Source organism: Poeciliopsis prolifica, unplaced genomic scaffold (genome assembly GCF_027474105.1).
Source record: "Poeciliopsis prolifica strain line A6 unplaced genomic scaffold, Auburn_PproV2 SCAFFOLD013, whole genome shotgun sequence".
Lineage (NCBI taxonomy): Eukaryota > Metazoa > Chordata > Actinopteri > Cyprinodontiformes > Poeciliidae > Poeciliopsis > Poeciliopsis prolifica.
The window spans coordinates 9351385-9369802 of NW_026562388.1; the positions used below are offsets into that span (position 1 = coordinate 9351385).

At 36.2% G+C, this 18418-nt stretch overlaps 1 protein-coding gene across 2 annotated transcripts in view; it reads left to right on the forward strand.

Moving 5' to 3' along the window:
• Positions 1-18418, forward strand: part of arhgef10 (Rho guanine nucleotide exchange factor (GEF) 10) — a 45481-nt gene that overhangs the window by 21435 nt on the left and 5628 nt on the right. For both annotated transcript variants that reach the window (XM_055038403.1, XM_055038404.1), the window contains 9 exons: positions 1828-1943; positions 3297-3424; positions 4398-4498; positions 4777-4898; positions 7299-7385; positions 7509-7735; positions 7895-8052; positions 11471-11613; positions 13883-14057. In XM_055038403.1, the coding sequence (XP_054894378.1) occupies positions 1828-1943; positions 3297-3424; positions 4398-4498; positions 4777-4898; positions 7299-7385; positions 7509-7735; positions 7895-8052; positions 11471-11613; positions 13883-14057 (1257 nt within the window). The remainder of the gene's footprint in view (positions 1-1827; positions 1944-3296; positions 3425-4397; positions 4499-4776; positions 4899-7298; positions 7386-7508; positions 7736-7894; positions 8053-11470; positions 11614-13882; positions 14058-18418) is intronic.

The following is an 18418-nucleotide window of genomic DNA, read 5'->3' on the forward strand; positions in this document are numbered from 1 at the left end:
TTTCTGGTGCTGTAGCTTTTATTTTTTATATTCTCTGTGGTATTGCTAAGTTGCTAAATGCTTTGATAAATAGTTATGCATGGCCTGTCTTGCAGAGGTCAAAGACGCACACTTTTACTGTAGTACCAGGCTGGAATTGCTACCTGTAAATTACACTGCCTTTTTCAGTACACCCACGTTCCAACTTTTAAAGAGTTTCTCTTGTACAGCTACCTGGCATTCAGTCTTTTCTGCCATATGCGATGTTTATCTTCTATTAAAACCAATGATATTGACCATCGGAGTGCAAATTCATCTGTTTTCTTAGAATGAATTTCAAATGTATGCCAAGCATTTGTATTCAGTCCCATCTTATTATATTTCAGTTGCATTTCAGTCATGTGTGACTCTTCCCTAGTAGCAATATACCTTTAAAAGACTTAACAGATATAACTGCAGTGAAAGGCAGCTCAAAAAAGGAACTTCAACACAATTGAGTTTTATTTAAAAAAAATACTTTGAAAACCATTTGTCATTTTCCTTTTATATACTCATATTTCCTTTTATATTTCCTTTTATATGCCCTATAAAACCATAATAGTACATTGAGGCTTCTGATTGTGTCATAAAATGTGCTCTTGGCACCGTACATTAACTCTTTCTGTTTGGTTTAAAGCCATCTTTAAGTGTGCATGCACTTCAAATGTGTGTGTTTTTTTTTCCAGGAATAAGTGGAAAGATAGTTGCTCATCTGTTTTGGGCCAAAAAGCGCCTCTGGCACCTGAGCACTGCGAAAATATTCCACAACATGTGATGTCATTTTATTGTCATGTCTTTCTGCGCTGGCACCATCTAAAGCTGGTCATTTAAAGTCTCGGTTTCCTGCTGCTCTCACACCCAGTGTGTAATTTGTAGACAGTTTGCTTCTTGGAAATTTGTTACTTTATAAATGGCTGGCTTTGCTATAAAAATGCTTTTACTGGTGCTTTTTTTTTGTGCACATTTTGGTATTCAACACTTGGACAAAGCCATTTAGAAATCTAGATCTTAACATAGATCACAAAAAGCCAATATAGGCACTGGGAATGGACATTTCAGTGTCTCTTCCTGTTTTTATATTGATAATTAAGTTCTAAACAGCAAGAACCCATAAATAGTCATGGATTCTGTTGCCAGACAATAAATGATTCATTTATATCAAAGATGCCTCAAGGTCTGTGAAAATTAAAGCTGATCTTTTAACTTAAAGTTGTAAAGGATTGAGCACAATTCAACTTTTAAATTAGATTTAACAGTATCCAATTCTATATATACGGTACCGGACAGTAGTATGTCTAAAATTGTCTACGTTGTTTGAATGTGTTCTGTACAGCAGTGTGTATATTTTTTAAGGTATAAGTTTTAAAAAATACTGCACCATGCTCATTGTGGGATACCTGGAATAAAAGGGAAGAGATAAAAGTATGATTCAAAGTGACATGCAAAACCAAACTTTTGGCCCCTGAAAGTCAATAGTGGAATATGTGTGTCCTTTTGAATATACAGTGACATGAATGACAAGCCAGGCAAGTTTATAAAACTGTCACTGCAGCCTGTGGGAAACTGTTTGCCCTTTATTGATTTTTGTCCCATTTCTCACTGCTGCTCTCATTCTTGCTCATTGTTGCCCAAGTGTCCACTCTTTTCTAAGGGGAACTATTGTGAACTGAAACTGTTGCCAAATCAACACTGTTACCAGTTTCTGAACACAGTTTTTTTTTTTTCTTTTTAGTTTTTTTTAACTATCCAGACTGTTTCATTCAATGTTCATTGGGGTATTTGAACTTTTCATTTCTTTTTCATTTGTAGACAAGCTTTACATGGGTCCTGGTCAGCTGTACCAAGACCTGCAAAACCTAATTCATGACCTTGGTTTGGTCAACCAGATAGCTGGTATGATTGGCAGCCTCAAAGGGAACTACCAGGTACTGTATACCTGCACTAAACTCAAACATAAAGTCAGATCAGGGGCAGTTACATTAATATATTACCCACAAACCAAAGCAGAAGTAACTTTGTCAACACATTTTCATTTTGAAATGTTTTTTAGACATGTTAGTTTTAGTCTAAAACCTGCTACATTGTATTGCTTGTGTGGTAAAATAAAAAATAAAAAAAAAAGTGTAATGGGGATTTTTTTTTCACAGCACTTTCAGTTCCACTGATTATAATTGCTTTATTTTGTGTGAGGTTTTTAACTCAGGTTTTACAATTTTTAAAACAGAACAAAAGGATATAAAGGTGACATTTTAAACAGTTTTTACATTAACAGTGGAGCAGGAATCAAAGTTGTCATTACAAGCAGTCTCTGTATGTATTCCCTGAAAAATGTGGATCCATACCTTAAATAAACTCTGCAAAAACTTGCCAACATTTCCAAATCACGAATGAATCATGAGCATGACAGAGATCGCAACCTAAAAAGTATAAAGCAGAGCAACTTCACTCTGAGCAACTTCCTTAGCCTGTCTTAACTGCGCCTTGTTTTCTCTTGCAGTTTGAAAACCTGGTTGCGATTAGGGTTCAGGTGTTTACTCTATTTAATACATGTTTAATGATACAACTTAACATATATAGCTATATGTTCCTTCAGAATATGTAAGAATAATATTTAAGCTACGGTTTGTTTTATTGTGAGAAACTTTTCCTGCAGAGTTTAGGTGTCTCATAGTCTTTGATTTGAATCGTCCGGAGGTGTCCTATCAAGTGTCAACTCAAGACAATGAAATAGTGCTTTAGCCAGCAGAGTGCAGTGTGAGTCTCTGTGTTAGTGCTGTGCTGGTAGGTCTGTCAAATTCAGACAGGAGTCATAGAGAGACTCACAAAGAAGTCGTATGTCCAAATAGATGAAGGTGAGAATGAATTCTAATGCAGAGGAATAGGACTGAAAAAAGCCAGACATACTGTTGCAAGATTTTATCTCTACATTCATCATCCTAATTCATACAGACAGTATTCTAGTTATAAATGAGCAACAAGAGAATTTTCATGTTGAGGGCTATGCTGAAATGTTGAGATGTCATTGGTAATGACATTTTAAGGCCACATTTTCTCCTACTTGTTCTTGCAATGTGAATGCTAACCCCTACAAATTCTGTTCTTCAGAATTTTCCAGAAAATCATTTGTGGAAATACTGTGGAAAACATTTATTCCATTCCTTCCCTTGTTGTCGTACTCATTCCTTCACATTTTCCATATAATTCTTTCACTCCTCAATTAGATTTCTCTGATTTTTTGTTTTTTCCCCATTTTTTTCTCCATTATTTTTTGTGTGCAGAATGTAAATTCCACTGTGGCACAGGACTGGGTTTCAGGTCTCCAGAGGCTGATATTGAAGAAGGAAGAAGAGATCAGGGCAGCTGACCGGTGCAGGATTCAGCTCCAGCTGCCTGGCAAAAACGACAAGTCTGTTTTTTACACAAATAAATGCAAATGTAAATGTAAAATGCCACATGTGGAAAACTAACCACACATATTCTTGAAAACACTATTTTTACCTTAAAACATGGTGGAAACATCAAGCTGAAGGAATGCTCTTCTTCAGCATGGATTGGGAAGTTATTAGGATTTAATGAGAGAATGGGAGGAGGTGAATCTAGAGAAACCCTGAAAAAAAGTCTGTTGAAGCCCATAAAACACTTGAGATTGGGATCAAGGTAGACCTTCGAGGAGAACAGCAAACCATTGCAAACAGCTAGTGCTACAATGTGACGGTTTATATCAAATCATATTCATGTGTTTGAACAGCTCAGTCGACATCCAGACCTAAATTAAACTTAGAATTTGAGGAAAGACTTGGAAATCAATGGTTATCGAATCTGACTGATCTTGAGTTTACTTGCATAGAAAAATAGGCAAATGTCTCGTTCTCTAGTTGTAACTGTAACGGGTGACTCTACAACCTAAGCTTAAGCCAACCTTTATAAAAAAAATTTCCTGCAGGAAACTTTTTATCATGTATTTGTTTCATTTATATATTTCTTCATCACAAGTATGTCCTATAATGCCCAAGACTACATAAAATCTCAATGAAATATATTGAAGATTTTGATGGTAAGATGACAGAAGGAAAATTCAATGGAGATGAAAATTTATGTAAGGCACTGTAATCAAAAACATAGACAGATAAGTGAATATAGATGATGGCCTACAGACAGAAAAACATTAGGAAAGTTATTGCTGGTCCAGGTTTGGAATATAAAAGAGGTCAAAGGCATTTTATTAGATGTTAAATTTCTAAGTGTTTTAATGATAAATTTACTAATCAATGGAGACTATTTTAAACTTTATCTGAAGAACTTTACAGTTAAATGCAAGCCAGAGTCCTCTATTTTTCTGATCATGTGTGTGTTTGCTTTGTCCTCTTCTATTTTGGCAGGGCCGGTAAGCTCACATACTTCAGTGCGGTGTTTAATACACTCAGCCCAGCCATCAAACAGTCATGGATCAGTAACCTGCAGATGGCAAAGTTGGCTCTAGGTACTGCATTGTACTTCCATGTATCTGTAGCACATTAGACCTTTTTGAATCCACACATAACTCTTTTCCACTTATTTAATATAACAGTCAAACTTGGGCCTGTTCAGATTGTGCACATCCAATGAGAACCGGCATGCTTAATCACAGTTTGTGCTAATAGTTTGAATTCCTGAGATGACAATTGGAGTTTTACAATCTGATCCCTGGAGCGTTCTAACTGAAAACAGATGGCTTTGTTCTCTGAATAACCTGTGTGCCTTATTTGTGTTTTAAATCAGAGGAGGACAACCTGCAGGGCTGGTTCTTTGCAGATGATGACGGTAATCATATCAAGAAGCAGAAACACCCCCTCTTGCTTCGACAGATGCCTGTGGTAATGTCAAAACTGCAAGAGTTCAAGGTGAGCTTCCCTCTCTACAACTCTTTTCAAGGTATCCTGGGTTTTTTTCATCAAAGATAATCCAAAAAAAGAAACTACCAGTAGTAGATTAGTTAGCAATACTTACTAAGAATTCTTGGTAAGCTGGTTGACAGCTTTATTCTATTCATTTAACATTTGATTGATTTACCATCCCGGAGAATGTTTCTGATAAATATTAAGACCTTTGGAGTCAAACAAATTACTGTGGGTGATAAATATTGTACACTTTATTGTAGAAACTTCACATTTTTCTTCAGGGATTTATAAAAAAAGGAAACATTTAAAGATTTCCATACTAAAAATAATCAAAAGAAAAATACCCATCTACTCATTGCCAAAAACATTTTCTTGTAAATTTGTTTATGTACAATGAGAATTTACTTTAAGTAAACCTAAAACTTTTTCAAAACATTACAGTATTGGCAAATAGATTTAAATCTGTGCAAGACTTAAATGTATAATATGATCACAATGCTTTTATGTCATATATTGCTAACTCTTTGTTGTTGTTTTTTAAAATAGTGTTATTGCATGTAGTGCTCTTTAAGTTTCCACACAAAGTTTCTGTGTTTCAACAACTTAAAATAATACCAAACAGCTGATTTTGTCTTTCTGTTAGTATGTATTGACGAGCAGTGCAGAGAGGCAGCACAAAATCACCCACTCATACAACCATAAACAACACCAACCTTTCTTTTGCTTTTTCTGGCCTCTAACTAAAAGATCTTTAAACTATTCGAACTATACGATGGAGAAGTTCACTGGTTTTGAAACCAACACTTTTTAAAACCTCATTGTACTCTGATACCAGTAACCAAACCATGCCTAACTGTTCTTTTATTTGCTGTGGTGAGAGAGAGAGCATGTTTCCACAGCTCTACCTCTTAGAATCTGGCATCGCTTTAAAGTCAGAAGAAACAGTTACTTCTGGGAAAGAGACAGGGCTGTAATGCTTTCAATGTAGGAATAATTTTATTAGATATTTAATGACATTCCTATTCTACTTGGAACTTAGATTGACCTGATGAAGGTATTAGTAGGATATAAATGTTAAATGCCAAGTCTTCAAGATTCCCTTCTTTCATTCCAATTGTCCTCTAAAGAGAGCAAGGGTTCACGCTCTGGTTTTATATTCTGTAGCAGTCTTTACAGCTGTGAGGTGAAGATTATCTTTTAAATTTTTATGGGGTAAAGACTATGGTTCGGATGTCTACTGCTACTACTTCAGCCTCATTACATGGAGCAGCATGCTTTTCCTGGTGAGCTGCAACAACACTGCAGACCTTTAAATATGCCCCTGTCACCCTGCACCATCTGGTTGATTTTTATTTTTTTTAATTCTCTCCTTTTTACAATCGTTCGGTAAAGAGAAAAAATAAATCTTTCGCTGTACATTTAAAGTGGTAGGTCACACTGAGTTGTGCAGTAAAATGAAATTACCAGAATAAAGTAGTGATCCTATCTTGCCATGAATCATTTCAAAGACCCTTTGTGTAATTGTTACACAAATTACAATGAAATATATTGTTGGCAGATGAGGTTAGCAGGCTTCAGGATCTTATTCATTTATATCATCTTGTATGTCAAATCTTGTACGTCAAAATAGTTGCCACACTTATGACATTTTGAGTTGCAGTGAAAATTCACAAATAACACAAGCTTTTTGCTAAACTTAACCATAAAAGAGTAATAACAAAAGGGAAGTTCTAAGTGTATTGTGAGCACTGTACAGCCCATGCTTATTCTTTAGCATTTATCTGCATTGAAAGTTTTTGTTTTATGTAAAACGTGTAGATAAAAAACTACTTTATACTCAGTTTATAAAAACTGCGGCAGAAACTTTAAGAAATGTAAATTTGGCAAATTATGACATTTTGAAATACTGGACTGAAAGGTTGGTGAACTGGTGAGCTGCTCTCTCACAGGACGGTGATCCATGCGCACACTGAGGTCACATTGCAAGCTGTGCAGCAAGTACTGATGGGCCAGTGGTTACTGTGAAAACAACAGCTGGAACTTTAAATAGCTGGTTATCTCAGTCAGTTAGAGCGTGTTGCTAATAGCTACAAGGTTTGATCTCTACACTGGCTAATTAATTTTGAACTCTCTGCAAAACATTTAGACTTAAAAGGTTAAAGTGACTCTAATCTTGACCCATAGTACCTTCTCAGTTTTCAAAGGGTAATTCAAGCATGTAATTGGTAGGCTTACAGTTAAACAAACAATTGGTTAAAACAAATAGAGATTCAGAAGTCAAGCCTGGGTGTTCAACAAGTTTGACATTTTTTTACGCTTAGGTTGAGACCACAAACATCTGTGACTTTGTCATGGTGACCGAACGCATGTATTTATGAGATGTTTTTCTATGTTCTGTGGCAGGTGGAATGTGCTGTTCACAACCCAGAGCCATACATAAACACAGAAAGCACAGCCGACTCTCCTGTGGTTGGCCACGGATGTGTCTGGGTGAGATCATTTTCTGTATGGCTTAGAACAAGTTGAAAATCTAGCATAACAAAAATAAGTTTCAGGATTATGCAGTATGATTCATTTTTGAAGGAGTTTGGGGGTTTTCTTCTCTTGGTTCAGGTTGCAAGTTGCACCAACCAGATGGGTCAAATTGCCATAGTGGCCATGCAGAACTCCAGCCCTAAAGTGACGGAGTGTTTCAATGTGGAGTCCCGAATCCTTTGCATGGCTTACGTCCCAACAGAGCAACTTAAGGAGGATGGTGAAAAGCTTCCAGATAGCAATTATGCTCCCGCTGCAAAGGCCAGTGATACTCCTACTGTCTGCTTAGGCATGGAGGAGGGCAGGTACGAATACAATACACACCCTTACATGGAAAATCTCCTGAAGATGTAGAAATTTTTCCAAAAATTCAAATACACCTAAACGAATCACTTTGTTTTTCCTTACAAACATGTATATTGAAATATTTTTGCTCTAATTCTTTTTCTACACATCCTGTTTAGTATTATTGTGTATAAGAGCACGCAGCGGTCCAAGAAAATACGTCTGCAGCATTTCTTCACCCCAGACAAGTCCACAGTCACCAGCTTGGTCTATAAAAAGCCCTGTCTGTATGCTGGCCTGGTTAGTGGTGCCGTCGCCATTTACTCCAGATCCCAAGGTGTGTTTCTTAAATATTGCAGAAGCACTTTTAAGTTTTTAAAACTTTATTTTTGTTCTTTTTCAAATCTGCAAATAAATGAAGTTCCAAACACAATAAATAGCCAGTAAAAAACAACCCAGTCATATAATTGTGACGTTCTGCCACAGCCCTATATCTGGTTGAATTTATTTTCAAACTTGTATACTTTACTGACAAACTTTGATATTTTACAACCCAATGTCTATGGATATGTGTGTTAGGTGTGTAAGTCAGTGGCTCTGGGTGTAGCTTGAGGTCAGGGGTTTTCTCTGCTGTGTGTTTAAGCCCGGTTTCCATTTGCTTTGTTGTCTAGGTAAACCCGCTATATTAACTCTGACCTGTTTAATGTTTTTCCTCCTTTGCTTCTGAGTACAGATGCCTTACACCCAGCCAAACTCTTCCCACACTTTCACATTCTCCGTTTTGTCCCATCTGTCATCAGCTGTCATAGTGGTGCAGACAATGTGTGTCTGGGATTGTGCGATGAGTAGAAATATGCTATTTTTTTCCCAAAATTTGACGCAACTGAATTTGAATTTCTTCACAATTGTGTAATTCAACTGTTGTAAGCCATTTAGGTCATTTTTATTACACTACCTTGCAAACATTTGAACGTTTTTTGACTTCTCTAACCTGGTAAAATGGATAAGTTTAAAGGTAAATAATCACTTTTGAAAATCTGCACTGTCAAAAAGGTTTCGCTGCCCTAGATTTTGGAAAGCAAAGACAGATGAAAATGGATGATTGCCTACAGACCTTTTTTTTCTATTCATCTGGACTTCACTTGGAAGAAATTATCAGTGTGCAACTATTGTGGAATGTTTTTGGATGATTCCTTGTTTGGGTGACTATAAGAGGTTTTTTCCCCCTCTTTAGTCCTACTGGTTACCAGCTAGCTGTGTAATTTATGGGACTATTTTTTACCAGATGCAATCTTGGTCCTGAACAGTTGAAGTGTTTTTTACACCATTAAAAACTCTCACACCATGTCTGGAATATAATGCTTAATGCTAAAATTGACTCATTCTGAAAACATTTCAGCGTGTCGGTTTTGTATATGTCTGTATAATTTGTATTTTAACCAGATGTATGGTTAAACTTGCTGAGGACAGAATCAGATCATATTCCTTGAGGTATGTATCTTCAAAACCTCTGGATATCAAAACAACTGAACAGACGGGCTTTCTAATTCCTACAGTGTTGCTGAGCTTCTGAAGCTGTATGGGAAATCTGACTCTGCTGTTGATGCAGTGTTTCTGAAGCTGGCAACCTCATTCTGCCATGCTTGCCGTTTCCCAAATGAAGGACTGTGTGAGAAATTGAGAAAGGGGGGAGGCAGTGATTCAGCAATGGGCGGACGCCATAGTAAGAAATTCACATCATGAGTTTGGATTTTTTCTGTGCAGCCGACCTGTAATATCTCATTTTTCCCAGAAAGAATAATAAGCTTTATTGTTGGTAGCATTTCTATTTAGTTGTCCGCTTTCGGATAGCTGACAATGACATGAAAGAATGAAACAGTTCAACAAATAAAAGATGTGGGCAGATACACTTCAGCTGAGAGGACTTATGTAAGCCTGAAAGCTGGCACTTCTGTCTTGTTTTTTTTCCACTACTGCTCCTTTTTATTTTCTGTGCAACTTTTTTTTTTTTTTTTCGAAATTCACCTACACAGTGCCATTGTTCCAATATTGACTCCGAGCAAATCCCTTCTGGCTTGAAGGCTGTTATAGCAGTTACTGTATTTCTGGAAAAACAAAAAATATATAGTTTACTACTTTTCCATCAATAGCCATCTTTGGTAAATAAAAATATTTTTTTTTACCAAAATATTTTTGTAAACAAATATTTTACCAAAGTTTCAATCAGCTTATGGTCTAGATTAGCCAAAGGAATGTGATCTATGTCTGCTGTGCTCACTTTCTTTCCATTTTATGACTGCATTGACAAGTACATTCTCTAGTTGCCAAGCTGTTGATATTTATAAAGCTACTGCAGGCAGCATGGTGTTTTTATTGCAGCTATCCTGTACCCAGGCACATGCAGAACACAGTGTGTAGGAGGTGCATGTGGGATACAGCTTGCCTCTGACTAAGGCTTAACAGCCCATCTATATTCATAGTGAGGTGCTGTGAAAACCATCAATGGCCACTTATCAAACATTAGCAGAGTTATAAATGCAGATAACCTTTACAGATGACATTTATAAAGATTGATAGACTGTTACTGCATTGTTTAGGCACTGTGCATACCCATCTTCTTAGTCAGTCATTTAAATGATCCTAATAGAAGTGGGCTCTTTAAAGATAGTGTTATTGTATTGCTTTGAAATGTCTAAAACAATATAGAATTTGATTTGAACAACTTCTTGTAAAGTAAGTCACCAGAAAATATAAATATATTACATTTCACTTCTTATTTTTGCCTTGACCATGTTTTTTTAACTCGACATGTAATTTGCAAAACAAGATATGATTTAGATGCCTTAAAAGATGCCTATGTTTGTTGAAATTTTACAAACAAAATAAACGGATTGCGTATCCTAAATTGTAATTTATATAATTGATAATTATTGTAGTGTAATCCAATCAAGATCTTGGTCTGGGTGAAAAAAAATAGTGAAAAAGTCAGTAATTGATATCCAAAAGTGCAACAATTCCAAATTATATGTATGATGTATGATCAACTAAATAGAATTATGATTATTGGGTTTTATTTATATTTTTATGAAGGGATTGGTAATATGCTAAACAATGAAATCTTCAATTCATCTTTTACATTTTTAAATTGTTGTGTAAAATGTATTTTCTCATATTTCCTGTGCTATAGTCAATTATGATTATTCAAATAGAATCTAACATCTGATTGGCTAAAATGTAACAAGTCAACTGCTGACAAGTCACTTGATCCTTAGCTGTGTTTAAGGTTGACAGAGTAAATTTGACTTGTTGCAACACAGTACTATGAAATAAAATCAAATATTTACATAATTATTATACTCGCATTAAATACATATGAACTTACACTATCATGTGATAAAATAATTAATGATTTACAAATACTTGATCATATTCATATATCACAGGTATTTCTAGATATATTTATCTGATCACATACATGATAAGCATCATATTGTAACTTGAACTTTGGCATCTTGGCACTCAATAGCTGACTTAAGTTGTTTCATGGCATGTGAAACTGTGAAACTTTGGGGTTATAAAACTCAGCTCATTCTCTGCAGACTGCAGAACAAATCAAGAAATTTGTCCAGGAAAAGGATTTTTTAAATTGAAAAAGATGTTTATTTTTTATTACTTTTTTTTGTTTTTATACTTTTCATATATGTTGAATAAATCCACAATGTTCTGAATAAACTATGTTGTGTGTGCTTTCCCAGATGGTTCTTGGAGCTGTGAGAAGCCCAAGTTACTGAAGCTTGGAGTCCTTCCAGTAAAGGCCGTGCTGGCTGTGGAAGATCACCTCTGGGCCTCTTCAGGTGGACAAGTTTTCATCATCAGCACACACACACACTGTGTGGAGGTATGTGACCCAACCAGAATCCTGTGTGGGTAGTTTAACAAACAATCTTCTCTTCATAGACTTGGTGATTTGAAAGATAAATTGGGTTTGAGATATCTGCTTATCTGTCCATCTTTCCCATCTCTCTTATGTAAATCAAACAACAATCAAGCAATAGCAATAAAATCATTTCCGTAACTCTTTTCTGAATATAAGAAGTCTGAGTCTCTCTTAAGAGATAAGGACAGTAAATAAGTTTATAAATTCCAGAAGGAGGAAATATGCACGTTAAGCAGCCCTTTTTTCCTTCTCAAATTTTCCCTGAAAATCTTGGAATATGCCATTTTGTGTTTGTCCCGGATGGGTTTGTATAATGGGAGCACCTGCTGTGGGTCCAGGAATAGTAACAATCTTGTGTCATGTGCTCACTTATAATGGATTTAGCCTCATTAAGCTTATTATGTCAGACCACCTGCTTGTTAACTCTCTTTTCTTCACATAGGACTTACACTTAGTCCAGAGTATTAATTAAAAGTCAGACAGAAAGAAGGACAAAGCAGCAGAGACAAAAAAGTCCCCATTTCATTAAACACATGGAATTGTGTTGGAAAGATAAAATGTAGGTCATCCAGATTTTCTACCATCAGTTTCTGTCGGCTTTAAAATTCTTCTACATAGATTCTTTATTTCCAAGATTGAATCCACCCACATATTGAGCAGCATTTGAGATTCTGTAATATGTAAATATGTAGTCATGCTATCAGCTACTATACACAAAATAAAACATGTTCAATATTATCTGAAGCTGTTTGTGTCTTTCTTCATGGATAAAAAAAGCAGTTCTGAAAATGTGATAAAATAAATCCACCACCTGGTCTGTCCAAATGTGTTAAATATTTTATTTATTTATTTATTTTTATTTGACTCTGAAGCAAATATGTGTACAGACGTAACAGCCGCTGACATTGCCAGGTTGGATCTAGTCTACGCAAGGTTTCAGAGGGTTGCAATATGTTCATCATGCATATTCAACAAAACTGTGCAAGAATTTAACAATATAAATAAATACTTTCCATACACCTCACACGTACAGGGCCCTCACATTTATTAGCACGCTGCTAAAATGCAGAAGAGACTTAAGAGCTTTGTCTTTCCATATGTGACCTGAGTATCTAAGAAACTGAGGAAATTCCCTGATGTATTTTAAATTTAGCAACATCCGAACAGAAATTGGTTCACATCAAAGCTGAAACTCAAAGTCAGATGCTCATCAGTGCAGTATGAATAGTCCAGTGCAGCGAGGAATGTTCAGACCTCTATAATGGAGAAACTAAACAGCAGCCACTCAAAAGAATGGCCCAGCACAGAAGAGCAAAGTCACTGCGTCGAGACTCAGCAATTCCTTTATATCCCAAGGACAATTGGGACTCTTGTTTGAATTTACTAATGCACACATGTTGGACAGGAAAGAGTGGGCTAAAAGAAGCCATCTGTATGAAACATGAAAAATGAACGCCCACAAGTTTCTATGTTGAAAGATATAAAGTAAAGCCTTGCCTTATCTCTTCAGGCATTTTTACAACTATTCACACCTTGGAGCATGTGACCAAAACCATTCCCATGGCAACAGTAGAGACATGTTTGCATTGTCGGAACACCAGCAAGCCAAACGAAGTGAATTGAAAGGAGGGTTTGGTCAGAGATTATAAATGTCCTCAATGGCCCCTTTCGTGTCCTTAATGGCTCCATTTCTCTAAATACAACTTTTAAACCTGCTACTTTCGGACATGTTTAGAAAAGTGAAATATTTTGGATAAGAAATGAGATGTCTTTAAGAAAAGGGAAGGAATCCAGTTTTCTTCTACTTTCAGATGTATGACTGTTGTAGCCTGAGAAGTTCCACTAGTCTAAAAGAGGACAATGCAACTTTATGAAAGGTGATAGGATAAGTGCTATTCTACTGGTTATGGGGAACTGTGCAAATAATTGTCAGCAGAGATTCTACTATTTGTGTCACTGGCCTCTTTTTCCATTTAATGAGTAGAAAGTAAAGCTATATATATCTAGTTCTGATCTTGTGGGTTATGTAGCTTCCCTATTAGTCTAAATAGCCATGTGTCCAATCCAATTCAGTCTGACTGTATAGCAGCAATTTATAACATAAGACAAGGGACAAACAATCTTTTTTGGTTTAATTAAATTTCAAAGTCATGAAAAGAGGATATTATTCAGTCTTAATTTGTGAATCTTAGAGCAAAATAACATCACTCTGTCTGTCTCCAACATCTAGAGACAGCTGGAGGCCCACCAGGAAGAGGGCATGGTGGTGTCTCACATGGTGGTGGCCGGAGTGGGCATTTGGATCGCGTTCAGCTCCGGTTCAACTGTACGCCTCTTCCACACTGAGACCTTGGAACACCTGCAGGACATAAACATTGCCACAACTGTCAACAACATCCTGCCTGGTAAGGCTGTAGTGTAGACCTAAATGAAACTTTTTCTATGTATCTTTTGTTTCTTGAACAACTTTACGTCTCTTTTTTAAAACACTATATATTCCGGAAAAGGAACAAAGAACTTCACCCTGAACAAACCAGAATGTTGTAAAATTTGGGTATGGTTACATGATGCTGTGAGGATGCTTTTTGTCAACACGGACAGTAAAACTGGGAAAATGGAGATAAATGCATGAGTTAAATACTACTGAAAATCAGGCTAATTTGCAATTCCTTGTTTGAAAAGACTAAATGAGGCCCTGAAATATTTAGCTTTAAGTTGTTCTAAATGTATTATGTTTGAACTTGCAAATCAAAATTTTAAAGATTTCTGTTTCCATGTAGAGACACTTCTTCCTCAGCTCCTTTCCTGGTTTAGGAAGGAATCCTTTAGTATCAGTGCTGTACTCATACAAAGAGTTGAATTCGCATTACTGATTAGCCAGGTTTACCACAGTAGCAAAATATTTATATTCACCTGACTTAACTAGTGACATAATTTCTCCTTTGCAGAAAAAACTAGTTAACATGTTTTGTACTCCTGTTTTTATTGGATTGATTTACATTGATATCAGAATATTGTTTGCCAATCACACCAGTTTTCACTTCACTGTGTGATCTGGAAATTGGGAAGGAATATATTGCTCTGACTAAAGTCTTTTATAGTATTTCAAGATTTAGTCCAGCTGTGTGTAGTATCTCTTTGATTTTTGCTGTTACTCAGTAATTTGTATGCTTCACAAAGATCAAACACAGCCTAAAATTGGAACGTAAAGGAGAGTGGTTTCAGCTTCACTTTCTTCATCTAATAAAATTGAATATGTCCCTGGATTCCAACTAAGTTATGGAGACTTTGTTCTCACATTTTGATGGAGTTCCCCAAATCATCACCCAGGTATCAGCTGACAGCATAGACTTGCATCAAAATAGCTTTTTATATTTTGTTGTTTTTATTTTCTCTATTTCTTTCATGTCAACGGTAAGCTTTATCTTTCTGGAAGAAGAAGATGGATTCTGATATCTTAAAACTGTCAAAAAGTAATGTGACATTTAAAAAGTATTGGATAAACAAAATATAAAACTGTGAAGACGTTGGGCTTGTAAAAACCTACTTTGGAATTAATTGAAAGACTCAAAATCCAAATATAACAGTTTCTAAGGTTTTTATTACCTTTGACAAGTTGACAAATGCATAAAGTTTAAAGCAATACTAGTAAAAGCGAGAACTTTGGGAACATTGTTTTGTTTTTAGTCTTTGTAGAGCAGTTTACTTTAAAACATTCTGTGATAAAGGCTCAACTCTCAGTCAGTGATTGAGTAAGGCGGTGCAGCTGTAAACCTGTCATTAACAAACTGTGCTACCTGAACAAATGAGCCATGGCTCATAGAAGATTTGAATCCAGATGGCTTTTATTGTGGAGAGCAAATATTTATTTTATGGCCTTTATAGAAGAACACCCAAGTTACATTGACTTTGGAAGTAACATGGAGTTTCTGCCAAAAAAGACTGAGTTCAACCCAAACACTTATGTCTCTCAGCACCACCATTGTATCTGAATGTTTCCATTAATAGTTTCATTATAATAAATGATTATGTATTTAGGACAGTTTCCAAGCTTAAACTGAAACATTGGGTTTACATCACTTGTGTTGTGTCTGAAAACATCAGTGACCTCCTGCGCTGGATCTTGTAATCTGCTGTTTTGTATCAGTATGACCCAAAAACATTGAGCCGAAGAGCATTGCTGGTGTTGTGGGTGCATTACAGTTGTAGTTGCTTTTAGTAATTTTTTGTTTTTCCGTCTGTCTTCACCGGAGATGCATCGATCACAGATTGTGTCTGTTTCTCATCACCAATTCCCTAAAGCTTTGACCTGTTACTGATTGGAGCTAATTCAGATTATCTTTTCAAAACTATAAATATCAAGTAAATGCTTTTTATTTTCTGAATAAATAGAATAGTGAACCATCTTTACTATCTTATGGGGTAGTAAAACAAATACCTTGGTGAACAGTATTTGTGTTACACTGCTGGCAGCTGAGGAACAGTAAAGTTCACGGAGGTAATTATATCCACATTATGAGATATAATTAAAATCTAACTAAATATAATTTCACATTCCCTTTAGTCATTTATAAAGCAGATCTCCAACTTTTTCACTTTCCTTTTCTTTGTGTAATATCATTTACACAAAAAAGTCATACACTTATTTTTTCTACACAACCCATTCAAAATGAACAACTATGTTCTTGTTAGTATTTGGGATTAAAACCCACTAATTTCATGAGTGCTAAATCATTTTGCAGTTTTATTATACATGTACCTCAAACATTTCTGTTTTAGTTGATCATTAATTATCTCGATCGGGATCATTGGCAAAGTCGCAATGTTCTGCACCTTTTTCTTAAAGATTTTTAAACACCTTCTCATTACTGATCTATCTAAGTAAGTCTTAGCTACTTAGTGCTTCCTCATTAATGAGTGTTCATCAGCTTGACCTGGTAGCACTCTGAATGGTGCATTCACTGACTAAGAACAATGTTGGATTTTTCATTTCATTGTTATCTTTGGTCTGTGCATCAGATGTATTCAGATTTATGTGCATTTTTTAAACCTCAGAGCTGCAGCTTTGGGAGAATAGTTTCACAAGTAGTGAGGAATTTTAAATGATCTGTGTGTGTTATTAAAGAGCAGGATTAGATCTTTTAGGTTTAAAATCTCCAGACCATCCACTCAGAATTTCTGTATCCATGTCAGCAAATTATTACTTGTGGGATCATGATAATAGACACCATGTCTGAGGATGGCCCTCAAGCAGCTGACATGCTGCCTTGAGTTGTACTGTGTTTGAGCCTCCAAATAATATCCTCTACTTAGAGTAATAAGTGGAAGTGTTCTTTGTCTGAGAGATGTGGGTGATAAAAGCGATTGGTTGAGGGAGCTCACCGTCTTTATTGGTTAATGGTATCTGTGCAGCCACAGGAAGTTGGTTCAGGGACAAGCCGACACATGAAAGCCTTCATCTTCTGGGCAGTGCCATTTCCTCTGATAGTGATACAGGAATTTGAGACTGTCAGTTTATGTGGAAATCTAAATCAAGGTTGAGCTGCAATAATTTGGGATATTTTACCAAAAACGTACTGTAGACTCTTGTCTGGCTTTTTGTCATTTCCTGCTGTTTGTGTTACACTGCTGGCTACTGAGGAACAGAGCAAGACCAAAAATTGTGCTTCCTCTGCATGAATTCTGACGTAACTGGAACTTCAAGCCAAATTGGACTGCATGGTTTGACTGCAATCTGTGTGTTAGAAGGAAAAAGTGATGGCTGACTCCTGCACCACATTGGTGTTTATTCACAGAGGTGGAATAACATAATCTGTTTATAAAGAAGATAGCGAAGCATTACTTTACACTGAGGTATAATTCTCCAGTTTGTAAGAAGACTTGATGTGATTATGGCTTCTCAGCACCCCCAAGACCACTGCTGATTCAGAAATATTATTTCTACAAAAGGCGGAAAAGCATGGGGTGTTGCCCTCAGTGTGACTGCCTTTATCAATGGTGCAGTGTTGAATCAAGGAGGAGCTTTGGGGTGGAGTTCTCCTACTCATGTTCATGCACGTCGGAGCAGTTCTACCAGTCACTGAACAGACAGAGCAGAGGTTCCTTATCTAGGCAATGTTCTCACAGATGGCTAATAAGCTATAACTGCAATCATTTGGTGGTGCCATTGAACACTTTGAATAATCCAGGACAAGTAATTTGCATCAAGACAAGCATGTCATTACAGAAGAAGGAAAAGGTGTACTAATTAAAGTTAGGAGTAATACTTTTAAAGAGAGCCAAATAAACTGCAGATTACACCATTACAGCAAATTGCTATAATGGTGGACTAAGCTAGTTTACTGACTGCAGTGGTGAGGGTCTGCCATTGTCTTGTGCTATGTAACCTAAATATGCAGCCATGCATGGTCTATTAGGAGACAAATATCAGGGGGCTGATAAATAACTCATCCAGACATTTCTTTGTTTTTGCACCACTAATATTGCATCTTAAACCACATTTAACACATATTGATGAAACGATTGTTCACTGACCCTGAGATTAAAGGACAGATTGGGTGGGACAGTGCTGGATAAAAAGTGAACACTATAATTAAACCTGTCAATGCACCTACAAAATGGTCACTTTCTGTACCAATTTAGCATGTTTCTTGCAAAAAATAAATTAATAAAATTGAAGTTCCTCTGATTTTCTGCTTAAATTCACCCTCAAGTTTAAATTTCATACTGCAATTGTTTTACAGCAAATCTTTGTGTGAACTACTAT